General features: G+C 46.5%; 1 protein-coding gene across 3 annotated transcripts in view; it reads left to right on the forward strand.

Annotated features, from left to right (window-relative positions):
- LOC102017580 (actin-like) overlaps positions 1 to 27005 on the forward strand; it is a 42820-nt gene that overhangs the window by 14708 nt on the left and 1107 nt on the right. For 2 of the 3 annotated variants that reach the window (XM_013513883.1, XM_013513884.1), the window contains 7 exons: positions 5134 to 5275; positions 10264 to 10392; positions 12745 to 12855; positions 16255 to 16339; positions 20885 to 21046; positions 22776 to 22967; positions 24494 to 24675. In XM_013513883.1, the coding sequence (XP_013369337.1) occupies positions 5159 to 5275; positions 10264 to 10392; positions 12745 to 12855; positions 16255 to 16339; positions 20885 to 21046; positions 22776 to 22967; positions 24494 to 24675 (978 nt within the window). In that variant the 5' untranslated portion in view covers positions 5134 to 5158. The remainder of the gene's footprint in view (positions 1 to 5133; positions 5276 to 10263; positions 10393 to 12744; positions 12856 to 16254; positions 16340 to 20884; positions 21047 to 22775; positions 22968 to 24493; positions 24676 to 27005) is intronic. The other variant, XM_013513885.1, reaches the window with a different exon arrangement.

Below are 27005 nucleotides of genomic sequence, written 5' to 3' on the forward strand. Positions count from 1 at the left end.
CCAGTGGGCAGAGGATGCAGTGACTGCTGATGTGTAGGGGTTTCCTCCAGAAGGAAAAATTGGTCAAAGGCAGAGTTCAGACATGCGCCATAGTCTCATCTCTTTTAACAAGGCCACATATGACAACCCTGGTAAGGACCCTTTCAGCTAAGTTTGTAACTCATGGCTCCCTGGCCAAGGCAGCAGGTTGGGAACCCCTCAGTAGAAGAGCCCCTTACCAAACAGCCTTCAAAGAACAGAGCTCAGCAAGCTACACCAGAAACTGCAGGAGGAGATGATCTGACAGGTCCCACCAACTGCACATCTTGAAAACTAAAACTTTATTCAATCAAACAAAACCCAAACAAAGTCTGCTCATTGTTCAGGACACCAAACAAACCACATGTCCCTTAGCTGCTCTGACCAGGTGATGTCTCCTCTAGGAACTGTCCATGCACGCATTAACTTGATAGCACTGGTCATATTGAAACATAAGTAACTATTTTTTAATTTTTAAAAAATGCTGTTTCGACACTGGCTCCCTGGGTAGATCAGCAGCCCAGGAGGATAGAATCTGTCCAGGGGCTCCTCCCTGGGTGCCGACATAGGCAGTGCCCGATCCCTGGGTAGATTTTGATAAATATTTGCTGAATGAATGCTGATCACCCCCACTCCCAGTTCAGAAGTAAAAGTCTCTGACCTAGCCCACCTTGAGGGGCCTCCACAAGAGCATTTTCAGAGGATGATCATATATCTTTAATTTCCAGTGGTTTTCTGGGCACTGGAGCCAACCAAATTCTAATGAGCAATCTTGAGGGAGCAAGATGCTATAAATCTGTCTCAGTTGGAAGTGCCAGGAACCTAATGTAGATCATTCAGAAAGGAAAGGACTCACTGGATTACTGAACTCGATCAGGCAGGGCAGGTTGAAGCCCTGCTCCAATGATACTAAAAAGCTTTTGTCCCATGTTCTGTCTCTGCTTTCCCACAGCTAGATTTCCTTCAGGTGGCCAGGACAGCTGCAGTGGCAGCTCCAGGCTCACTTCAAGAGCATGCCCCCTTGCTCCCGGGTCCCATAGAGGAAGCATTCTCCCAACCACTCTGGCCAAGGCTCCAGGAAGGGGCCTCAGTTCTCATCACTGCTCACCTCCCCACCAAGGCCAAGGATAGCTGGGACAAATTGCAACAGACTCTATAGCTTGGAACCATGTAAATGCATCCTCTTATACTCTGGAGGTCAGACATCTGAAGTGGATTTCACCATTGGTAAGGCTGCAGTCCCTTTGGGGGCTTTAGAGGAGCATCTTTTTCCTTCCCTATTCCAGTTTGCATTCCTTGGCTTGTGGCCCCTTCCTCCACCTTCAAAGCCAATATGTAGCATCTTCTCATCTGCCTGATTCTGACCTTTCTGCTCTCACTTTCACTTATAAGGACTCTTGTGATGACCTTGGGTTCAGCTGGATAATCCAGGGTAATCCACCTATCTCGGGACCCATAATCTAATTACACCTGCAACATCTCTTTACCATGTAAGGCCACATAGTCACAGCCACTAGACTTTAGGATACGGCATTAGGATGAGGGTCGTTATTTGGCCAACCACTGTGGCAAAGGTATCACCCGCATGGATCATGTGGCCATCTTTGGGGCCAGAGACCTTAGAAACAACCCCACTGAAATCCCAAGAACACAGCAAGGTAATGATGAAAAGGGAAAGAAGCCAAGCTCTAAGACTGAGACTAAGTTGGAGAAGCCCCATCTGGGTCATGTGGCCAGCATGTCTGCTAATCATAGCCAAAAACTTCTTGCAGAAGCTATGACCTGGAAGAACACTCTGGGCCCTAGATGGGCTCTACCTTTTACCTCTTTGTCACCAGGGTTCTTCTTGGCATTCAAAATGTATCCAGGATGGTACCTGAAACTTGGGGTCTTCCTTTCCTCTTGCTGTTCAATCCTGGAGTAAACCTTCTCTCCTAATTTCCTTTACACTTCCCTTAGATTGTTTTACTTCTGTGAATTAGTGCTGAATATTGATGGATGGATGGATGGATGGATTGCTTGTATTGAGTATTTAGACTCACAAGTTCCAAAAGGATCTGGCATAAAATAGAAAAGTGGCTTTTGGTCAATACAGTAATCAGGCAAGCTCAAGGGATCCGGGCCATTGGAAGAAAATGCCCCCTCCTCCCTGCTCTGAACTGATTTTTCTTCCACTCAAGATGCCCCAGATGAGTATGTGCAGTCCAGGGAGAGCAGTGCAATTACTTGTGGCCTAATTTCCCTCCTGCTAAAGAGGTAGAAATGGAAGCCACATCAGATGATTTAAAATAAAAGGGGAGAACCACATTTTTGTCACTGCAGCTAATTTCCCTAAACTCCAATGCTGTTCTACCAAAGAGAAAAATGAAAACAACTTGACCAGCCAGAGAATTAATCTATTTCCATACACCAAAGCCCTAAACTTGGGGGAAAGAGTATGGACTTGGATTCCTGCTCCCAGGTCTCTTTGCTGGTGATGCAAGCAGCCTCCATTTCTGTTGGATCTGCATCTATGGATTCAACCAAACAAGGACAGAAAATATTTTTAAAAATTGTCAACCGTACTGAACATGTACAAACTCCTTTGTTGACATTATTCCCCTAGCAATACAATAAAACAACTATTTGCATGACATTTACATTGTACTCGGAATTAGAAGTCAGCTAGAGATGATTTAATGTACGTGGAGGAGGTGGGTAGGTTCTATGCGTGCACTGTGGCATTTCACTGAGGGACTCCAGTATCACAGATGTATCTGTGGGGATCCTAAAGCCCACTTTTTGCAGATGCCAAAGGACAGCTGTTGGGACAATGACACCTGCCGTATGGCTCTCATCTCAGTGATGAACAGGCAGGAAATTCAAACAAGGGCTCTGTTCAGTAAAGTGTCCCATGAGCCTCAGACTTCATTGCAATGTTCTCAGGTCACTCTGTGCCTTGCAATCAAAAAGCGAAGAGGCAGCCAAAGCCCCATCTTTAGGAAGTGACAACCAGCACACAAATAGGAGGCCTGAGAAAAATCCCAAAGCTGGAGGTTATGAATTCCCCCAAACAACAGAGCAGGTTCCAGAAACCATTCAGGAAACACTAGCTGAACATCCAGAATGCTTAAAAGAGATGTGGCCCTGCTGGAGAACCTTGAGGCCATTGGGTGACAGGAGCCAGTGGAAACGATGGCAACTCAGGTGAAAAGTACCTGGAGGCAGTGGCAAATTGACCAATGTCCCCAAAGAACAATTTGGCAAAATGTTTAAGGTGCCTTTTGAAATTCCTGATCTTACAACTAGTGTTTCTAAGGAGGTGTGTGGGATAAGGAGCTAGTCCAAAACTCAGGACAAAGTGATGGACAAGGGTATTCAGTACAGGGTGAAAAAAATTGAACATGGGTCTGTGGTGTAGCTCTGCAGTAGGCACTTATTGAACATGCAAAATGTCCTGAGTTCTATTTCCACATTGGGAGGGGTGGGTGTGGGAAGGAAAGGAGAGAGAGAGAAGAAAGGAAAGAGAGAGAAGGAAGAAAGGAAGGAAAGAAAGAAAGGAAGGAAGGGAGGGAGGAAGGAAGGAAGGGAAGGATAGGAAAGGAAGAAAGAAGAAAGAAATTTTCACTCTGGGGGATGGTTAAGGATTTACAGCAGACTGATGTTGGGAACACTATGCAATAGTTGTGTGCTGAATGATGGTATTTTGGCCAACAATGGGTTGACTAAAACCTGCACATGAGGTTGGTTCCCTGAGATTATGTCACCAAGTGACATCATAGTGGCTCAGTGTTTAGTGCACTTTATGAAGTTCATCTAGTGGTAAAATTGATTAATGACACGTTTGTCGAAACCAATATTTATCATTAAGTGACACGTTGTTATGGCTTGTGTCTAGATGTCCCTTCAAAGCCTTGAGTCATAAGGGTCAGGCTTTTCAGAGGTGGCTGAATCTAGAGTTTGTGATTGATTCATGGTCCAACGCTGGGATTAAGGGTGTATGCAGGGTATCCTGTATACAGTATAAGGGACAGAAAGAGTCTTATCTCTCTCTGCTCTCTCTTGTTGCTCTTGCTGTTTTTCACTGCCATGAACTGCTCCCCCCACTGCCATGTGCTGCCTTGGAGCCAGGCAATTGTAGGCTGAAATCTTTACAATCTGTGAGCTAAATATACCTTTCCTCCCTTAACTTGTAGATATTGGGTATTTTGTCTCAACCACAAAAAAAGTAACTAAGACATACATGATTATAATTTAAAATATTTTCCTGCAATAGTTAATAACATGGGAATGTTTATAGGGTTCAATAAAAGGTCAAATATAAAATAATGTGATATCTATCTATCTATCTATCTGTCTAGCATCTATCTATCATGTGTGTACAGCTGTCCCTCCACATCTGTGGGAGATGGGTTCCAGGAAACCTCAGATAGTGGTCTTCCATATTTTTGGCACCAGGGACCAGTTTTGTAGAAGAGAGTTTTTCCACAGACTAGGGGTGGGAGGGCGGGATGGTTTCAGGATGATTCAAAGGAGCGAGCAAGCTAAATCCCTTGCATGTACAGCATGTTGTAGTGTTTGGGCCCCTATGAGAATCCAGTGCAGTCAGTGATTTGACAGGCAGCATAGCTTAGGCCACATGGGAGTGACGGGCAGTGGCCATCAATATGGTTGAAGCTCCCTTTCCTCACTCGCTGCTCACCTCTTGCTGTGTGACCTGGTTCCTATTAAGCCACAGACTGGTGCCAGGTATTAGTCCATGACTGAGGGGTTGGAAACTCCTACTCTTGGATGCCAAATCCAAGGGTGTGCAAGTGCTTTATATGAAACTACATACCCTCAGCATAGACCCTGTGCACATCCTTCCGTATACTTTTAGGCATCCCTGGGCCACTCCAGAAACAGGTGGAGGTGCACACCCCAGACTAACAGCTGGCCCTTCCCTGGGGAAGTCATGTGCAAAAGGTCTCCAGGAATCACCCCTGTTCCAGAAAAATGTCCTCAGCACTGAGAAAGTGGCTCCTAGCCCAGGCAGGGACAAGCTCTGGGTGTGGGAATGGCCACATTGCCCTGTACCTTCAGTGTCTGTGAACTTGGAGCACATGGCACAAATAACAGTGTGATTTCTCCCTGCAGCCATATCCAGGTCGCAAGCAGCAAGATGGACAGGGTGCCCATCATCTGTGACTACGGCTCAGGCTTTAGCAAAGTGGGGTTTGCAGGAAAAGAGGCCCCGCTGGCTATCTTCCCAACCATCCTTGGGAAACTTCGGCATGATGTGAGTGATACGAGGTGTCAACCTGGGTACTCTTAGCCTCATCCCTTCTTCCACTGGCCTGGGCAAGGCTGTCCTCCAAGCTGGAGTGGACAGGCCTCAGAAGCGTGGGAGTGCCTACTGGTGACACACAGAAGCTGGGCTCAGCCTGGAGTTCTGCTTCAGCTGAGCTGGGCTGGGGTGACGACTTGTAGTTCTGGCCACTATCCCCTGCCATTCTTCCAGCTGCTTCTGTGGAGCAGCTGGTTACAGAAGTCAGTGTCCCAGGTTGTTTTGTGCTCCTTTAAGGTACGATTAAAAAATACAATAAATGTTTAAATTTTTAAAATTTATTACAGACACACTATTAAGCCTTGTCAAAATGCTCCCACTCACTTTAAGCACACTTATCCCATCATTCTCGCCACTTCCTGAAGCAGTTCTGGAAGTTCTCTTTCTTGAGTGTGTTTAGTTGCTGTGTCATGGTTGCCCCAGCGCCCTGAATTTGTTAAAAACATTTACCTTTCATAGTCATTTTGACTTTAGGGAAAATCTGGAAGTTGCACAGTGCAATATCCAGTGAATAAAGTGAATGAGGACACAATGGAAAGCTCGCCTTCCCATTGGTTGGCACCTGGCAGCAGTCTGTATTTTTGATCACACTTCATAAGGGCACTCATGAAGGAGGACTTCAGGAATTGCTCTAGAAAGTGACAAGATTGACGGGATAAGTGTGTTCAAAGCAAAGAGGAACTTTTTTTGGCCGATTAATGGGAATGTGTCTTTTGTGGCAATACATTTTAAAAGTTTAAGCACACACCATGTTTTTGATGAGCCCTTGTATGATACACTACCTGAAGCTGAGTAATTCATGAAGAGCAGACATTTATTCCCTACAGTTCTGGAGACCAGGAAGTCTACAGCGAGGGGTCTGCATCTGACTAGGGTTTCTTTCTGTGACCATCCCATGGCAGAAGGTGTGGTGAGGGGAATGGAGAAAGAGAAGGTGTGGACGAAGGCGAAGCTCTTTCTTTTATCAGGAACCTGTTCCCTGGATAACACCAACTACATTTTAAAAATGTAGAGGCATTTTTAGCTCATAGGCTCATAGGTACAAAAAACTGGACTAGCTTTGTAGGGTTAAGGTTTCAGATGGCCCTGAGCCAGCTGCTCACCTTTAGAAATCCTGTCAGAAAGGACTTCCCTAGAAATCTTGCAAATCTTGGACTCTTGCTTTATATTAGTTTGCTCAGGTTGTTCTAACAAAGCACCATAGGCAGAGGGCATAAACAGGCATCACTGTCTCACATTCTGCGGGCTAGAAGTCTAAAATCAAGGCATGGGCAGGGATGGTTCCTCCTGAGGCCTCTGTCCTTGGCTTGCAGATGATATCTTCTCCCTGTGTGCTCTCTTATGGTTGTCCTTTGTGTGTCTGTGTGGTGACTTCCTCTTCTTACAGGATCCCAGTTAAATGAATTAGGGCCCTGCCTAGTGACCTCCCTATAACTCAGTTACCTGAAAAGACTTCATTTCTAAATACAGTCCCATACTGAGGTACTGGGGGTTAGGAATCCAACATATGACTTTGGGGGACATGTTTAGTCAGTAGACGCTTTAAGGACAGATACAAGGCCCAATGTCTTTAAGGGTTAGAGGGCCTGGGGTTGCGTCTGGCCCAAGACTCAGAGGATTCTTTCCTTGGAAGTTAAAGCTTATCTCCAGCTGGGCCATCTAGAGCCAGGTGGGTGCTTGCCATAGACCTGCTGGAACCAGAAAGGGGCTGGGCAGAGAGGTAGGAGGAGGCTGGCACAGGAGATGTGTCCTGGTCATGCTCTGGGGAACCAGTTTGGTGTGTTAACAGTTTCTGTTGAAATTGAGCCAGGGAGCTTCCCAGAAGGGCCTCCCAAGCTCCCAAAATAAAGCCTTTGTTGCAAGTGGTAGCTGCTGGCTTTCCCGAGACCAGGAGCAGGTGAGCATCAGAGATAAGAGAATGCAGAGGGTCTGGCTTAATCTACTACACAAGTGAGAGGGGAGGTATCGAGAGGTAGCTCCCAGTTTGCAACACAGACTTAGTTTTATCCTCAACCACCTGAGCAGCACCATGGGAAGAGAGTGGAATGTCCCAGCCCCACCAGCCCTCCCCACTGTGTCTCCCAGAAGCAGGAGCTCAGGGCCCCTCTGCCCCCGCCCCATTCTCTGCAGAGTTTCGATGCAAAGTTGTTCCCCCTCCCTGAAACCTAACTGTTTGGAATAGCTCTGATCAACCTAGCCAGATAGCAACGCACTGTCCCTGCCCACTTTGGAGGATTTTACCAGGGAGCTTGGAGAGGGGGTGGGAGAATAAGCTAGAGGAGGGGCAGCAGGCACTTAGACCTTACAATATCATTACTGCCCTGGTGTCCCAGGACTGCTGTAACAGAGCACTTAAAACAGTACACAGCTGCTCTTCCTGAGATCTTTGGGCCCTAAGGCTTCAGCAGGGCTGTGCTCTCCCAAGGCTCTCAGGGAGGCTCCTTCCTGCCTTTTCTAGCTCTGGGGACCCAAGCATCCCTTGACTTGTGGCCTTACCACTCTAGTCTCTGGCTCTGACTTCATGGGCCCTCTTCCTTTTTTCCTTCTCTGTCTCCCTCTGACTTTCTCTTCCAAGGACGCTTGACGTTGGATGCAGTGCCCACCTTAAGGCGAGGAACAACTCCAGGGCCTTTACCTGAGTTATGTCAGCAAACACCCTTTTTCCAAAGAAGGTCATCTTCACAAGGTCCAAGGGTTAGAGCTTGGATATATCTTCCGAGGCCACCATTCACCCTACTGCAGCTGGCTTCTCCCTGTCACTGTTGGTCCCAACTTTATTCTTCAAGTTTCTGCTTTTCACTGGGATGCTGGGGCTGCAAGTCAGCAAAAACAATTCCAGGAATTCCTTACTGACTGCTCCTGCTAGACTTTTCAAAAGCAAGATGCCCTAGAGGCAGACTGAAAGTGCAAGGTCAGGGTGTCCAGGTCTTGCTTTCCTGTTCTTTCCTGCTCCCCTCCTGAAGCTACAGCAAGTGCTCCAGCACCAACCCTTCCCAGAGCCCAAGGCGGGACCCAAGTGCCCTCTTCCTGCTCCAGCTCTGGCTCAGGAGACTTGTCTGGACTTGGTCTGCAGCCCTATTTGCCCTGATTGCAGACCCATTTGTTCTGCAGTCTTAATGCTGCTTGCATCAAGAATATATCTTGTAGCCAAGGGGAAGTGTGTGTGAGGGAGAGAAAGCACTTGTTAACTGTGCCATCTTCCCCATCATTCATGGGGTACTTCCCAGAAATCCCAGTGGGTGCCTGAGACCTCAGGGAGTGCCCCACCCTACTCACGCTGTTTTCCTCTGTACATATGGACCTAGAAAAAGTTTATGAACTAGATATGGTGAGAAATTAACAACATGAAGTAATAATAAAATAGAAAAATGTTAACAAGATCTGGCAATAAAAGTTATATGAATGTGATCTCTTTCTCAAAAGAGTCAAGATAGATATTAATATTTTTGGACCACCTGTAGCTGAAGCGCTGGAAAGTGACACCACAGGTACCAGAGAGCATAGTACAAAAAGCAGAGTGTCAGAGAGCAGAACTGAATATAAATGGGCTGTACAAATGTGAGACACAGGGTCCTGGCATGACAAAATCAAACTCCTTACCAAAATCGCATTAAGTGATCAAGATCAATTATAAGTGTACAAGTCCCCTGGGCCCTGCAGGCCGCACTTGACCTCAATTTGCTTGTTTTCCCTTGAGCCATGTCATCCCCAGCCTGTGGGCTTCACCCCAGTATTGGGCAGCAAGAGCAGTTTCTGCTGGGAGGGGTCTGTTCCTTCCAGGTCTAAGCCCCTGGCCCCTCCACCGGCTTGAGTTTGTGCCTTTCCTCGCCTTCCCAAGGCATGGAGTCTTGGGGTATCCCTGGGGCTTCCACATCCCATCCTACACCTAGTAATTCAGGCTGATGGCTAACACTGCAGCAAGGCCCTTGTGGGAGAGCTGGAGGGAACCCAGAGACAGGACACAGGCTTTGCCCAAAGTCACTTGTCCATTCCAACCTGAGCAGCCACTTTGACCCACAGGCCAACCGGCAATGGGACACCAGGCTGCACACTGTGCAAGCTCAAAGAGAGCATGAGGCTCCTTCCACACTCTCACAGCCCATACCCTGAGATGAGGGTCAGCTGGAGAGTGTCAGAGAAGCTTTTACAGTATTATTTGCCCTATTGTCCTGTGGCCCTGTTGCATTATTGCCCCATTGCACTCCTGCCCCAAGATCATGCTCTCTGCAGGCTTATCTCAGCCAACTGCTGAGCATGGCCCTTTCCTGAAGACCTGGGACTCCTCTGACAAGTGAGTCTGGATCTGGAACTTCCTTTGCTGAACCTACTTGTCATGCACAGTAGCCCACAACCTCTGCACAACTGACTTTTCTCTCTTGTACCTGGTGTCAGACATGGGCATCAGTTTGATGGCTCTGCATCCTTGCTCCCTGCCCATTTTTGTCCACAGAGGGCTGTTCCCTACTAACATCTCACACCTTCAATCCCAGCTCAGTGTTCACCTCTTGGTGGACCCAGATTAACACACTAGACAACTGGTAAATCCCAAGTGGCAGAATAAAATTTCATCTCCCTTGAAAGCAGCTAGGTGCATCTTCCCAAAAGCAAACCTTTCCTGGCCAGCCCTCCAAAGCAAGCATCCCAGGCATGTCCCTAAGCCTCCCCACCCACAGCTTCTCTCCATTGTTCTCCACTGCCTTGTCTTCAGAGTGGGAGGATGAGTGTCCTGGCAAAGACCTGTCAGGAGCATTTTACATGCAGGCAGCTGGTCATAACCTTCTAGGGGCCACTATTGAAACTGTGCATGGGGTTGGAGAGGGTCCTTCGTGCTCACACTGTGACTTGGGGCCCTTCCTGTTGTGGTTCATGTTGTCTGAGTGCACCTGAGCCCCCGCCTCCCACCCCTGCCCTGGACTGATCCGTCCTACCACGTTTTCCAGACTATTTTGATAGGAATGGAGGAGGAAGATTGGTTTATTGGAGACGATACCCAGAAAAACAGAGAGAAGCTCATTCTGCAGTACCCCATCTCCCGGGGAGCCATCAACAGCTGGGACAACCTGGAGAAGGTGGGTCACAGCTTCTACTGGGAGGACCTGGCACAGGACCCCTACTACTGCCTCAGCACCAAGGAAAGGGTCTTTTGCAAGGCACAGAGAGTGGTGTCACAGCTTGTAGCTCTTAGTCCCTCTGGACCTATCATGGTCTCAGCTACCAGGCTCTGCAGTCAGGAGACCTGAGTTTGAATCCTGTCTCCACTGCTTATTATTGAAGTCATTTGGGACACGAGCTATAGCCTCTGTGATCCTCAGTTTCCTTGTCTTTCAGGCAGGTATAATTGCTCTTACCACACCTCTGCTGTGGGGATTAAAGGAAACAATAGAAAAGAGATCCTTAATCCCAGGTATGAAAAAATAACACATACAGTGAAATCAAACCTCTTTCTGTCCATAGCCAAGGGTTCTGGTTAGGCTTCCGTGTGTTTGAACAGGTTGCAACTGTCTTAGAAGATATACCATAATCAAATAATTTAAACAATAGAAATCCATTGCCTCACAGTCCTAGAGGCCAGAAGTTCAAGATCAAGACAAGGCTGAGTGTGGAGGGGATGCAGACATTGGAGCCATGTAGACTGACTTTGGAGTGCACAGGTCTCCAGCTTCTTATGCCCTTTCCCACTGGGATGTTGTTGCCCCTCCCCTCCACTGTGGGGCTCACCCCCTCTGCCTACATCTTTGGGGCTTGTCCTGTGTCTGCAGTCAGTGCCAGCTCTGAGTTTCAAGTTGTTGGCCAAGTGCAGTGTCTCTGGAGGAGTTCCCTTCTATGTCCTCAATGCACCCACTCGTCCCTGGTTCAACCACCCACATACACCCCAGGGTGGGTTATCACCCCATGCCTCAAGCTATCAGAGCATCAAGGTATAAGTCCACCTGGATTTTGCCACTGCTTAGGTGCTGTGATGCCTCAGGCATCTGCAACCTCATGACGCTTCCACAGCCTGAGTTTCTCTATGCCTCTTACCAGTAGAGCTGTCCCTAGTTTCTTTCCATCATGCACAGAGCTTCCCTCCCAAGGAGCAGGCAGGAAAGCCACATGTAATAACTAGCATTGTTTATGGAGCCCTACTGTGTGCCAACGTCTACACTAGGTGGCACAGGCTGGACTGTGCGCCTCCAGAATTATATCCTGGAATTCTGATCTCTAGTCCCTCAGAATGTGACTGAATTTGGAGAGAGGGCCTTTAAAAAGGTGATTAAGTGAAAATGGGGTCAGTAGGGTGGGTCCTAATCCACACGACTGAGGTCCTTATAAGAAGAAGAGATTAGGACACACACCCACACAGGAAGGAGATGCCATCTGAAAGCTAAAGAGGGAGGTCTCAGGAAGGACCAGCCCTGTTGACACCTGATCTGGGGCCTCCAGTTCCTGGGATGTAGGACAGTGACTGCTGTTGGAGCCACCCTGACTGCAGGGTTTGATAGGAAGTAGATACACCAGGCTTTTAAATAAAATCATTATCTAATCTTCACAATCCCCTTTGAGATAGGGTCTATTTTCCGTCTTAAAGATGGGGACATAGGCCCAGTAAGGGCACCTTGCTTTTCCAGTGAGCACACTTGTGTGTGGCAGAGCTTCTGCCAATGCTGGACTCTCACGGTGCACAGACAGCCTGCCTTGTTGCAGACTTTCCCTACAGTGTGGGCGCAAATGTCCTTAAGAGTCAGACCCAAGGTCCTCTAGATAGCACCATGCCTTCATTTGTCCCTCTTCCTCCTCTGGGCATGGTGTACAGTCACAGGTGTGTGTCTCACCCATGGTCACACTCTACCTCCCTGCAGGGTCATCAGGTCACAGTCTCTGTCTCTGAACTGGAGGCTGCAGATGCTGCCCAAAATGCAGTCATCTTTAGGTATCTGTGGGGATTGTTTCTAGGACTTCCTCAGATACTAAAATCCAAGGACCACAGGATGGAATAGCAGTACATGCAATAACCCACACATACCCTCCCGTATACTGTAGAGAAGCCCTCTGTGACTTATGATACTTACTACAATAGGAAGATCATGTAAATAACTGTTGTACTGTATTGTTTAGAGAGTAATGGCAAGAAAAAAAATTTGTATGTGTTCAGTACAGACCCATTTTGGGGGAATATTTTTGATCTTTTGTGGTTTGAATCTTCGGTTGTGGAACACATGGATTCAAAATCCAACTGTTCTGTTTTGCCAGATATAGAAAGAAAGGAAAGACAGAAGAAAGAAGAAAGATATAAATGATAAATGGATAATAGGTGGATTGATTGATAGGAGAGAGAGAGAGAGAGAGAGAGAGAGAGAGAGAGAGATTGCGCTGATACTCTGAGCAACTGGGCTCTCCTCCGTCTTCAGAGCAGCCCACTCTGCCCTACTCTGTCCCTCTAGATTTGGCATCACTCCTTCTACCAGGTGCTCCGCACCCCCCCTGAAGAGCATCCTCTGATGGTGACCGAGTCACCTTTAAACTCAACATCCACCAAGGAGAAGGTGTGCCAGGTAACAGGGCCAGGTGGAGGATGAAGGGTGGGTGGAATGAGGCAGCCCAGGGTGCCCGCACAGATTGCAGAGTCCTCCTTGGGGCTGGAGGAGTGGAGCCAGGGGGGTGCACTGCAGGGGTCCCTGCTGGCTGCCGGTGTTCTCATGTCATCCGGATTTCCTAATGAGGATGTTGATGGGCTAATTAAGCAGCAGCAAGGCTCATCCATCTGGCCTGGTACCCCTGAACCTAGTGCTGTCTCCTGCAGTGAAAAGCAACCTGAAGGCTAGGCCCAGGCCAAGACACCACCTGCGCATGGCACAGCAAGCCCAGGATGAGGTGCTGCCCTGGGAAAGAAAGCCCAAAGTGCTGGACTTGCCCACAGACAGGGCATAGAGCAGGTATCTTCCAGGAGAACACCCACTGCCCACAAGGACCTCAGGAACTGTAGGAAGATTGGAGGGCAAGGCCACCTTTATCCCAGGAGCATGGTGCTCCTCACTGTACTGGGCAGAAAAGAGTACTAGGTGTGTGCACATGTACAGAAGGAACTGGCTCGAGTGGTTACTGCCATCTGCCATCACAAGCTGGAGACCCAGGAAGGCAATAACATAGCCTCAGTCTGAAGACCCAGAAGAACTACCACCCCAGTTTAAGCCTGAAGGCCAGAAGACCCTTGTCCCAAATCTGAGGGCAGGCAGGTGTGACCTCCCACCAGGCCCCATACTCAGAGAATGCACCAGTAACCTGTGCTGGAGAAGGCCATCTGCTTCCCTCAGTCCACTGACCCAACATTAGTCTCACGCAAGGATACTCCCATGGACATATCTCTGTAATGTTTGCTGAAATATCTGAGTCCACAGAGCCCGGGCAGGTTGATCTATGGAATTCACCATGGCAACATCCATGGGGTAAGCACACTGCCTGCCTCTGGTGTATCCCTCCATTCCCTGGGCTACTGCATGCTTCTCTGCCCCAGATCCACACTGCTTATGTCAGGGACCAGCAGAAGACCAGAGGAGCATCCATCCGGGCTTCTCCTGAAGAAGTTGATAAGAAGATTCCACCCATGGCGGTTACCTCTTCAAGAAAGCAGTTTGGATGCCGCAGTGTGCCAGGGCTGATAATGGGGCCACTGCCACCCTAAGCCCTAAAGAGCAGTACTGGTCACCCAGAGAGAGAGAGAGAGAGAGGCCTCACCCAGGAACTGTGGTGTCAGAAGAGGGACCTGGCTGGAAGTGAGCAGGGGCATCAAAGGGCCACCGAGGAGAGGGGCTCAGGAGTCTACCCAGTCAGAGAGCAGTGAGGAGGCTGGAGGCTTCTATGGGACCAAGGATGAAGCAGTCACTCCCCCTCCTCTACCCTGCCCCCCTCAGCTGACAGGAAGGACATGGCCATGTTGCAGGGAAAGGGACATTTCTGCCCCTATAGGCTCTGCCTCCACCTCTCCCTCATGTAGCACCCACCCAGTGGGTCTCCTGCCTCTGCCAATGTCCTTCTGTGCAGCTACCCAACTTCCATAGACCCACAAGACTGGAACAGCTGAGAGATGCGGAGTCCAGTTTCTCCTGGAAGATGTTTCTGTGCTAACACACACTCTGTCTCAGAGGAGAAGCCAGTGCAGGAAGCAGCCAAGGTACCAAGAAGGGCCTGGTACTGGGGCCTGTGGTTCTGGCTCCAGCTCTGCTAGTACGTGTGATGTCAGGTAGCTCAGTGGTCCTCCATCTGCCTTAGCTTCCTTGTCAGGTTAATCATGGTACCTTCTTGGGGTTGTGGTAAGGATGGAATGATTCATGCCCTTAGAGCACTAGAGCTTCCTCTGTATGGAGCCTTCAGCAAATGCTGCCCTTATTGTCCTGGGACTGGCTTTACTCACCTGTGCAGCAAGTGTTTGACTGTAGGAACCCAAGACCCTCCAAGTTCTGCGACCTTTATGCTCCATAGTGCAGAGCAAGGGCTGAAGCTAGTGTTTTTCTTTGTGATTTCTAAGGGGCAGGACTCTGGTTCCATCACAAAAGCTGTCTTCCCATTGGGAGTGCCTCCCCCCACCACCATGTGCCACACTTTTGGGTTCATCACCTGTGGATGCCCACCTGTGGAGTCTCCAGTTTGGGGAAAATAAAGCCACTACAAGTCAGCATGAGCTTGTCTTCACACAGATGAGTTTCCTTTCTGGGTGGAATGCCCAAGCCCAGCCTGAATGCTGCCCAGTGATCTAGTTATGTATCTTACAAGCAACATGTTCAAGGATGCAGCCCAGCCATGCATGATTTCAGTTTCTAAAACATGCTGTCTTGGTCCCATTTTGAGGTCCAGGCTGAGGCCAATTGGTGCCCCCTTGAGCAGCTGAATAAGTCCACCTCCCATCACTGGCTTTGTAAGACACTCAGGCTCTGAGGCCACAGTGCTAGTGCCAATTTTTCTGGGGCCAGGTGCCACACACGTAGGGACAGCTCCCCAGACAGGAGCCCAGGAAATTGTCCAAATGACCTCCTGCAAGGGAGCCCATGGAATCCACCTGTAGGGCTGCTCACTGTCACAGTACCTGGGCGCAAGTCTCTGTGTGGGCCTGCTTGGCACCTTGCTCTTACTCAGAGAGTGGTCAGGAGAGTCTTGCCTTTTTTTCTACCTGAGTGGCTGGAAAAACCACTGCAATGGCCCCAGCAGCTAAAGTGATCCTCAGGCCCCATAGAACAAGCATCGTGATCTCATAGGTGTCAACCACTCACATGGCCAACTTCAAAGAGGCAAAGCCCTGCTGCCAGCCACCTGCGCCTGGTCCCCTCTGCCACCTGCTCATTCATATTTTTGCTTGCTGGTCTCATATGCACAAAGTGAGTATCATGTACCTGGACGGGCAAAGCCAGGTGTATGTCACCTGCTCCCTCCTTCTGATGCTGGTATCCAGTGGGTACCCAAGCTGTGCTTCTGGAATAAACAATGTCTGAACAAGATGCCCAGCATGTAGTTACCACACAGGAGCTATTATCTGTGGTTATCTCCATCATATGAAAGACAGTTCCTCCCAAATCAAAAGGTGGAGATCCCATGGCACCGCACACTTCTCAGCAGCAGAAGGAAGAATGTGTCCCCTGAAGACAACTGCCAGTCCACAGAGGCCTCCTGTCAAGACACAGCAATGACTAGCAAGACTTTCTGGTGCCCTAGTCCAGTCAGTCTCCACAGTCATGGGAGCCACCAGGAGAAGGTTGTGAGCCCGTTTTTACAGACTGGGAAACAGAGCTGAGTGCTGGTTACGGCAGAGGCAGCTGGAGGGGGTTGTGCATTTGACCTGGCCTGGATTGCTTTAGGGCCAGGGCCTGCTACAGGAGGGACCCATGCTGACCTAGGGGAGTGAGCTGGAGCCCTGCCTGCTCTGTCTGCTCATCAGGCTGCCAGCTGCTAATGTTCCTCCCTAGATCCTGTTCGAGACCTTCAATGTACCTGCCCTGTCCTTAATCAATCAAGGAGTCCTTTCACTATATGCTTCAGGCCAAACTTCTGGTAAGTGGCCCCGTATATCCTTGTCCCTGTGACTGGTGACTGGTGACACACTATAGCATGCAGCCCAGCCCCTCTCTGACAAATAACCAAAGACAGCTGCTCAGAACTCACACTCCCTGGCTTGTTTCTTGATTTCCTCCCCTTTTGTCCCTCCGGGTTAAATTGACTATTCCCAGACTTTAACAATGTGCTGGATTCACTTTTTCTCTTTCACAGCTTTACTGATATGTAATTGACATACAATATACTGCACATGTTTTAGGCATACAATTTGACAAGTTCTCATAAAAACCATCACAACCAGTATTAGGAACCTACCCGTCACTCCTGAAGTTCCCTTCCTACCACCACTGTTCCTCTTTCGGCCTGTTCCAATAGAGGGGGTTGCATTTTCCGGTATTTTGTATAAAGGGAACTATGAGGTAAGTGCTCTATTTTGTGTGTCTTTTTCCACCGTGCATAATTATTTGGAGATTCATCTGTGCTGTTGTTCGTATCAATAGTTCATTTCTTTTTATTGCTAAGTAGTGTTCCGTTTTATGAATGCACCATGCTTTGTCTATTCACCCATGAATGGCTATTTGGGTCATTTCCAGTTTGGGTCTATTATGAATAGAGTTGCAATGAACATTCATGTATGTGTAAGTCTCTGTGTGGATATATGCTATCATTCCTTTTGGGTAATTACCTACAAAGGAAAATGGCTGGGTCATATGACAGATGTATGCTTAACTTCTTTTTTTTTTTTTTTTTTTAAATCTGCCTAACTAGTTTCTAAGGTAACTGCACCATTTTACATTCCCACAGCCATGTGGGAGAACTCCAGCTCATCCACACCATCACTTGTGTGGTCAGCCTTCTGCTTTTCAGCCATTCCAACAGGAGTGCAGCAAGGTCTTCTTGTGGTTCTATTCACATAACCCCCGTGAGCAGTGATGTTGAACATGTTTTCTTGTGCTTTTTGCTATGCATATGTTTTAGTCACTTTCCTGTCACTGAGGTAAAACACCTGAAACCTCCAACTTAAAAGAGGCTTATTTTGGCTCATGATTTCTGTCCATGGTCAGCAGGGTCCAAAGCAGAAACAGTGTGGAGAAAGGTCATGGCAGCCAGGAAGCAGAGAGAGAAGGGAGGAGCTGTGTCAAGAATAGACCCACCTCCAACAAGACCCACCTCCTGAAATCACATTCAGCTATGAACTCTGCAATGAATGAACCCATTGAGGCGTACAGTGTTCCCTTCCAATTACCCTCCAAACACATGAGACTTTGGGGGGTGATTTTAGATCTAAACCATAGCAGCATATATCTGCTTCAGCAAAGTATCTCTTTCAATGCTTTGCCAAGTTCACCTGTGTGTTCTGTCATCTTTTCCTTTTCTTGGTACAAGTCTTCCATCAAATGTGAGTTCTGCAAACATGTGCTCCCATCCACAGCTTCACTTCTCATTCTCTGCATGATATCTTTGGAAGAGCAGAAGGCTTAAATTTCCATGAAGTCTAACTTTATTTATTTTTCCTTTTGGATTGTGCCTTTGATATCATATCTAATAAATAAATGCCAAAGCCAAAGTTTTTGGTTATATTTCTTATGCTAGGTAGCTTTCCATTGCTGTCACAAACTACCTGAGAAATTAAATTTAAAGCAGGAAAGGTTTATATTTTGGCTTGTAGTTTAAGAGGGTTCAGTCCATGATCATTTGGCTCTGTTGCATTTAGGCCTATGGTGAGGCAGAACATCATGGTGAAAGGGCATGGTTAAGGAAAGTTATTCATCACATGGCAGCCAGAGAGCAGAGAGAGAGCAGGGAAAAGACCAGGGACAAGATAAATATACCTGCGGGCCTTCTTCCTCCTACTAGATCCCACCTACTAAAGTTTCCTCCACCTTCCAAGAGCTCATTAAGCTATTATTGAGCCATAAATGAATTAAGCCATCAATGATATCAGAACCTTGTGATCTAATCACTTCCCAGAGGCCCCATTTCTGAATACTGCTGCGTTGAGGACCAAGCTTTCAATGAATTAGTTTTTAAGAGACATTCCAGATCCAAAACATAACAGTTTTCTTCAAGGACTTTTATAGATTTTTAGATTCACACAATTCTATGATGCATTCTGAATCATTTTTTTGTAGATGGTATAAGGCACAAGTGAAGGTTTTGTACACGTGTGTGTGCATATGTGTGTGTGTGTATGTGTGTGTGCTGTCTTGTTCCTACAATATGTATTGAAGCAATCACTCTTAATTGAAATGGCTTTGTATACTTTGAAAATCTGTTTTCCACATTCATGTGGACTTACTACTATGCTCTCTATCTTGTTCTATCAATCTTTCTAACTTTAGGTTGATATTACTTTGTCTTGATTATGGTAGCTTATAAAAAGTCCTAAAATAAGGTAATATTAGTAGTACCTCTTTGGTCTCCTATTTTTAAAAAAAAAAAAATTTTGGAAGGACCTATTCTAGGTCCTTTCTGCTACCTCATATGGTTTTTAGAATCAGTTTGTCATTTTCTAAAAAAAAAAATAAACAACTCACCCCACCCCGCAGCCTTCGCAAAGCTCTTAAACTGTGTTTGGGCATTGGAATCGCACTGGGTGTGGACAGCACAGTTTGGAGAGGAATGACTTTTACAGAACATTTAGTCTTCTGATTAGTGAACTGTGAATGTGGTGTATTTGTTAGGCCTGTCCTAATTTGTTTTTAGCGTTGTTATATTATTCACAGCATACAGGTAATACATGTCTTTTGTCCAATTTATCTCTAAGTATTTAATACATTTTGATGCTATTGTAAATGGTATTTTATTTCAATTACTCATTGTTCATTGCTATTATATAAAGAAACAATTGATTTTGTTTTGCTTGTTTGGTTTTTGTGGTGCTGGGGATCAAATCCATGGCCTTGTGTATGCTAAGCAAGTGTGCTCTATCACTGAGGTACATCTCTAGCTCCTACAGCTTATGTTTGTACGTTCATATTATATCTTGATACTCAAATTTATTTTTGTAGATTTAATAGGGTTTACTACTTAGGCAATCAAATTGTCTACAAAAAAAATGTTGCTTTATTATTTACAAATTGGATGCTAGCCATTTATTTATTTATTTATTTGTTTATTTATTTATTTATTCTTACCTGGTTGCTGGACTCCATGGTACCATAATGAATCTAATCAATAAGAGCAATAATCCTTGTCTTGTTCCTGCTTTCAGAGAGAAATTAGTCTTAAAACATTAGGTATTCTATTATTTGCAATTTTTCAGATATGTCATATCAATTTAAAGAAGTTCTCTTGCATTCTTATCCTCTTGATATATTTTTACTTTTTAGTTAGCAATATATGTTGGATATTGCCAAATGCACTTTCTGTATTTATTGATGTGATTGTGTGGATTTCCTTTCTTTAATATGGTAGATTACTTTGTTTGATATTTGGGGGGGCGGTACTGGGAATTGATACAGGCACTGTGCCACTGAGCTATATCCCCAGCCATTGTGGTAAAGCTACCTTGCATTCTAGAGACAGAATCTATTTGGTCATAACATATTGTCCTTTTTATATATTACCACTAAAATCTATTTGCCAAAATTTCATTTTGAAATTTTGTGTCTATGTTCATGAGTGATTGTGGCTGGCTCTTTTGTTCTTTCTCTTTCTCTTTTTCTCTTTCTCTTTCTTTCTCTCTTTCTCTCTCTTTTTCTCTTTCTCATTCTCTTTCTTCCCCTACCTCCCTCCCTTCTTTCCTTCCATCCTTCCTTCCTTTTTGTGGTTCTAGGATTGAGCCTAGAACCTTTGCACTGAGCTACATCTCCAGCCCATTTTATTTTTCGTTTTGAGACAGGTTATTGCTAAATTGCCCAGGCTTGAGACTTTCCTTCCTCAGCCTCCCAACGTGCTGGGATTATAGGTGTGCACCATGACACCCAACCTACTTTCTTCTCTTATAGTGTCCTTTCTCTCAGGGCTACCGTGCATTGTTGCCTGGTGTCCAGTATCTTGAAAGTGTATTTTGTTCTTTTAGTTGTGAGTGGGAAAGAAACCTCTCCCTGATCTCCACTGCAGCTGGAGTGGGAGGTCCCTTGGACTCAGCATGCTTCATTGAAATTTTCAGGTCTTGCTCAATTACCCAGACTCCAACTGGCTCTGGGTCCAAAGCCACTATATCACACAAAATTAGACCACGTGCTCCTGTTCCTGTGTCCCCTCCTTTTGCACTATCACATCCTAGTGTACCTTGGAAACTGCAGTGTATTCCTCCTCCACTGCACTCAGACTCTTCCAGCATTTCAGTGTCACTCAGACAATCCCAGTGACTTTGGGGGCAGTTATAGCTAATGTTCGCATGTTGAGTTTAGTAAGAAAATCCTCTGGTTTTCATCCAAAACAGTAGTTCCCTTTTCCTATCTCAGCCCAGACCCTTTGCCTTCCCCTCCACATATCCTCAGACCCTGTCCCTTTCCACAACCTTTTCCTGCAGACTCACAGTTGTTAAGGGATTCCATACCCTTCTTGATGATGCCACCATGTTCTCTTACCTAGGAACAACCATTGAATCTGGAGAGGGAATGACATACTTTGTGCCCATCGCTGATGGCTGTCCTTTGCATCAGTCGACCTTCCAGCTGGATGTAGCTGGCCAAGACCTGACCTGGTACCTCCTGCAACTTTTGACGGAGAGGGGGATCTTGTTAGTGGGCACAGGTAGGACACTGATTTTCTCAGCCAGGCAACTTAGTGCTTGGGTATGGGTTTTTCTTAGTGAAATCAACTACAGCCCTCAGGTTTCAAAGCTTAGGCTACTGTACCATCATCCAAACTCCAGAAACTGTGCTATCCATATTTAGAGACATTGGGAGTCTTTATAATGATGAGGAGGGCAATCGTAGTGATGGTGAAGATGGTGATATTGAAAATGGCGATGCTGACTGGTGATTTAGCTTCTGATAGCAATGATGGGAGGATAGTGGGGAAGGTTTAATGATGATAACAGTGTTGATGGTGATGATGATAGTGGTGATGACAGTGATGGTAGTGATGGCGAAGACGATGGTAATGGTCACGATAGTGACGATGATGGTGATGATGGTGATGTCAATGGTGATGATAATGATCAGCTAAGCTTTACCGAAAACTTACCCTGTGGAGATCATCGGGTCAAGTAAACATTCCACATTCATTCTCCCATGACTTTTCACTGCAACTCTGTGAGGAGGAATAATTGTTTCTATTGTTAGAAGAAGCCTAGGAAGGCTAGAAGGTTTGACAAACATCCCATAAGCGGTGAGATATTAGCTCTGGAGTATGAATGCAAGCAGTTCAGACAAGGCAGAGCCTGCCTCTCTGTATGCCTAGTCTCTAGACTAGATTCCCAGCTTGTATGTCTCCCAGTCCCAGCTGGAGTTTCTGGTCTCCTCAGGCAAAAAGTCTGTGGTAACACCCAAGAGAAACACAGAATCCTAAAGAATAACAGCAAATAGAGGGCAAAGACACAGCAGGTCATTGACACCTTACACCTAGCAAGATCTTTGTGTGCATTACTTCATCCTGTCCTTATAGTAGTCCAGAATGTGACAATTAGTCCTACTCTTGAAGATGAAGACAAGGAAGGTTTGACAGGATAATGAATTTGCCTGTATTTAGCCATTTAGTAAACAGTAGAGGTGGGACTGAATGCAAATTTGTCTTGTGGAAGGTCAAACTAGGTGAAGAAGGGGAAAATATCAGGAGGTTGCAGTGACCCAGAAAGAGGGGGAAGAGAAGAGGGTGATTAACAGCATCAGTTGCTTGAGAGCAAGAAGGAAAGTGTGTTCTCAGGGCTTTGGAACTAGGAGGATGGACATACACAGGCAAGAGCAGTTTTGGGAGAAGGAAGATGAAAGTCTGAGGTTAGTGGATAAAACAGTGTATGGGGTTTCCCTATGGGCAGTTCAGGGAATTTCCTCCTGATTCAGACTTAAAGACAACATCAGGTGAACTATAAAGCCAGAATGCCCAAGGTGCAGTTAAACTTCAAACCTGTTAGCTACTCTGAAAGGGGCAGGACATAACTTCTGGGTGAAGGATGTTGATTCAAGGATGTTGTTGGGTGTTTCTCCAGATCAGGGTACAATCATAAGCAATATGGAGCACCTCCTGTCACAGTAGATGGTAAAGTTGAATTTGATTTCCCAGTCTTCCAAAACTTGCACTATATGTAGTAAGTAATGCTCAATTTATAAATGCCGAGCATTTCCACCTCCTCACTTCTCATTTCAGAACATCCCTATGCTACCTTCCTGTCCTATACCCATCCCCTACCTGGCATGGGCCAGGAGACCCCAGAAAGCAAGCGGAATATGGACCTAGAATCCCAAGGGGTGGTATGTTCCTCACCGCAATACACCCCATTTTCATGTCTTCTTTTCCCTGGCACTCTTCCTTTGTCTGGAAGCTGACCAAGAGTACATCCGGAATGTGAAAGAGAAAGGCTGCTATGTGGCGCTGGACTTGGACAAGGTGAAGGTGAAAGCCAGTGACCCACCTTCCTGCCTACAGGACTTCCAGCTCCCTGATGGCCAGGAGATCAGCCTTGGGGAGGGGGCTTTTTTATGTCCTGAGGCACTCTTCCAGCCTAACCTCATAGGTGAGTCCACAGAAAGGGGGCAGAGGTCAGTCCAGCACCAGCAAAGGAGTGCAGGGTCAGAAAGAAGGCACAGGTTAACCAGGAGGGCAGCATGGTTTGAGTAGCAGATAAATGCCCCATTTCAAAACTTCCTCTGGGATCAGCTATCACATACCTAAACACATGTTATACACCTGTCACTCTGTTGACCCTTTTACATAAGTGGTGCCTTCTTCTCTCTCCTAATCTGTGTCACCCCATCTTACAGAGGAGAAAATTCACCCCAACTTTTAAATCATTTGTCAAGTGTGATTACAACTATGTTGGGCTGCTGATCATCTTCATAATGTATTATTTATAACTCCATCTACTCCAAAATAATTAGAAATATAAAATCAAGACAGTCAAGGCAGAAAAGCAAGCTCCGTAGATATGGAGGGAGCTCCATAGATGTGGAGAGAACTCCATATCTGTAAATATGGCTGGTCTGGAGATTTCAAATGATCCTTGAGTTGACTGCTGTCTCAGGCAGGCCTGGCCGATTAGGGAAAATGATAAATTCTTATAAAATCCAAATTGAATGGGAAAATGAAGCCTTCAGGAAGTCGTGGAAAATAAAATATTCCCTGAAATCAAATTCTTAAAATAATCCATTGCATTTATAAGGGTTGGAAGGAGTTAGATGTGGGAACCTAACCATTTCTCCAGGACTAGCACCTAGTAGGAGCTAGCGCTGATAACCTTGTATGAGTTACCTGGGTGTAGCTCTGTTTTCTCTGCTACACTACACTGTGTGGGGGACCTAGTCTTAAAAACATCACAAATAATCATAGCACATGCCCCTGAGATATCTGGTGGCTAAGTGGAGAAGTGACGAAGCCCTTGCCTCACACAGACTCCAGAGGGGGAAGGGTCAGGGTGGGTCCCAATGGATGTGAACACAGCCCTTGGCTCATGGCACCACAGAGCCATCTGCCTGGCACATTCCAAACCACCTGTGATTTAGGCTCTCCGGCCTTGCACCTGGGGTCGTCAGTATGAAGACAGTGAGGTGGTGACAGGCGCCACCTACCCAGAAGCTCCTGATATGAAATAGACAAACACAACCCATGCAGCTCTTCTGCGTTGTTCTGGTCAGCATTTATGGAGGCAGCCAAATCATGAATCAGGACAGGACCCTTGGTGCCATTCCCCCAGCTACCTGAGCCAGGACGCTGCCCCTGCTGAAATCCTTTCATGAAATTGTTGTTGCCTAGGCATAAGGAGCTAGTAACTGTCAATAACGTTGGAACATACTTTCCCTTAGTGAATGAGAAGAATTAGAATTTATTTCTTTGTCCTCTGGTTGGGCGCATCTGTCCACTACCTTGTTGAAACCTACATGGGCCTTGCTGCGGGAGGTGCTGATGGTCTTAGTGGCACTCAGGGCTATCTGGGACTAGAAGGTGCCACCACCCAGGGCCTTCAATTAGAAGGGAGGAACTCCCGAGTATGACAGATCAAGCTTCTAGCCTCAAGCTTCCTTCTTTCTCCACCCATCTTGACAGGAAGAAGCGCCCAGGGGATCCACATGATGACCACCCAGTGCATCACCTCCTGCCACCCTGACCTCCAGAAGACCCTGTTCAGCCACATCCTCCTGTCTGGAGGCACTGGTTCCTTCACTGGCTTGCGATTACGATTGCAGAGAGAACTAGCTGGACTGGTTTCCCCTACCATCGATGTGAAGGTACAACAACCTCAGTGTCCTCAGTGTATCTTCTGTTCCTGCTGCTGATGTCCCCTGGAAAATCATCTTCCATTTCCTATCTCCTCAACATGGCTACCTCTTCATAAAATACTATATGTTTTAGCCTTCCATTACTGTGACAAGATAACTGAGAACAACAACTTAAAGCAGGAAAGGTTTATTTGGTTCATGGCTTCAGTCCATGGTTACCTGTTCCTTTGCTCTTAAGCCTGTGGCCACGCAAAATATCACGGTCAAGGTTGTGGTGGAGGAAGTTGTCCCTAGTCTATTGGGCTATGTCACCCACATTCAGGGCCGGTGTTACCCTTCAGTTTGCTGTCCCACATTTCCCACAGTTTCATGTCTCCCTCGCAGACATATCCAAAGCACGCTGTCCTAATTTCTTAGGCATTTTGCAATCCAATCAAGTTTACAACTGAGATTAAGCATCACACCTGTTCACATTCGAGAGCTGTACCGCATCTGCTTTCTCATTTTCTAATCTTCTTTGTATCAATATTCTTTATAGTATCTCACATGGTTTTGCAAACGTGCACATAATGTTGGCCGACTGTTCCCTGACCTGTCTTCTCACCTCCTAAGTCTACACCCTCGGCTGCATCATCTGATGTGAAGTCACAAGAAGCATTTATGGAATAATGCAAAATGATTACAGCTGTTTTCCCATTCCTCAGCCCCAGCCCTGGGCACCTATCCTGTTCCTCCTGCTCCTTCTCTGCTCTCAGAGGCCTTAGGCTCTCGTGTGAAAGGCTTTTACTAAATCAGAGAGGAAGGCTTCTACTTAGTTCAGCACAGAAAGCAAATTGAAATCGAAAACTGTAAGTTTTTGGACGGTGCTTGTAAAGGGACTCCCTCGGGCCAGCTCTGGGCTGCCAGGACGCGGCCAGGCTGCATTTTGGACCAAGCTCTTTCAAAACCTTCCCCATCCTCAAGGTGCCCTGTTCTTTTCCCACCCCCTTAAAAAAACTTCTACAGGAATCTTGGAGGTGACACATTTCCTGTAATTTTGTGGTAATTTAGCTCTTCTCTGCTTCATCTCTTTGGGAAACAATGTCTGGAAAGGCCTGGGAGGCAGATTCGCCTGCAATCATCCATAAAGCTAATTATTCACCTAAAGAAAAGAATTCTCTCCCTAAAACAAATCCATCTACGTTGGGAGAACAACTCGTTCCAGCAGGGACAACTTTTCATATACGGACCATCCCCAGTTCGCCATGTTTTAACTTATATATTTTGACTTTACAAGGGGATGAAAGTGATTCACGCTGAACAGAAACTGTACCTGGAATTTTGAATTTGATCTTTCCCCAGGGCTAGCGCTGGGCAGTTCAGTCCTCTCTCTTGAAGCTGGGTGGGGCAGGTCCCTGTCAGCCCCTAAGCTCACAGGAGTGAATTGGTGACACTGCAGCCTGCTGTGTGGCTGAGCCAGAATGTTCCACAGCCCAGGTGTGCACCGTGCATTTTTGACTTAAACAATGTCTTCAACTTACAGTGAGGTTACCAGGATGTGCTCCCACCGTACATCAAAGAGCACCTGTAATTGCTTCTCCTGGCAGCCTGAGCTGTGCTATAATGAATGTTCTTAGGCTAAAAATGTTTGCCATTATCCACTCCCCTTTTTGAGAAGAGTTTTTCTTTCCTTTCGAATCCATTTCTACATGTGCTTTTTGAAGCCAGAAAAATATGCACAACCCAAGGCTTTTTGAAAGTATGGCCAAATTCTCCATGAAAATATCCAGGTGGCTTCATTTTCAAAATCCTTTTGCCATCTTGGTAAATGGGAAAAATTGTTTGTTGTGCTTTTCTCTGCCTGCTTTGTAAATATATTTTTGTAATTGCCCATTCCAACCCTTTGGCCATTTTTCTGTGGTATTCTCGTTTCTTTGTAACACATATGTTGTCCCAGTTCTGTCTGGTTCTGTGTGTGTTCAGATAAGACGCAGATGGGGCAGATGGCTTGTCCAGGGTGACAGAAGAAAAAGTAGAGCAGAGGCTCCCAGGTGTCAGGCACTGGCTCTTTCCTCTGCCTGAAGTGCTGACCCCAGACATTCTTTTTTTCTCTCTTATCTGTTTTTTCCCTTAAAGTCATGGAGACAAATCTCTTAACTAATACCAGAAAGTGTTTTCCAAGCCCAGCATAGCGGTGATCAGCACCAGTGGGGAGCTGAGTCTCAGACTACATCTTGTCTACTCACTCTGCCTGCAAATTGGGTTTTCCAAATCCTATCCTGAGCTTCTCCCATGCAGACCCCTGCAGGGTTGCCTTCGCCAGCTATGTGTTACAATAAAAGTTAGTAAGCAGCGAGGAT

This window comes from Chinchilla lanigera, unplaced genomic scaffold (genome assembly GCF_000276665.1).
Source record: "Chinchilla lanigera isolate Chin_1 unplaced genomic scaffold, ChiLan1.0 scaffold00021, whole genome shotgun sequence".
Classification (NCBI taxonomy): Eukaryota; Metazoa; Chordata; class Mammalia; order Rodentia; family Chinchillidae; genus Chinchilla; species Chinchilla lanigera.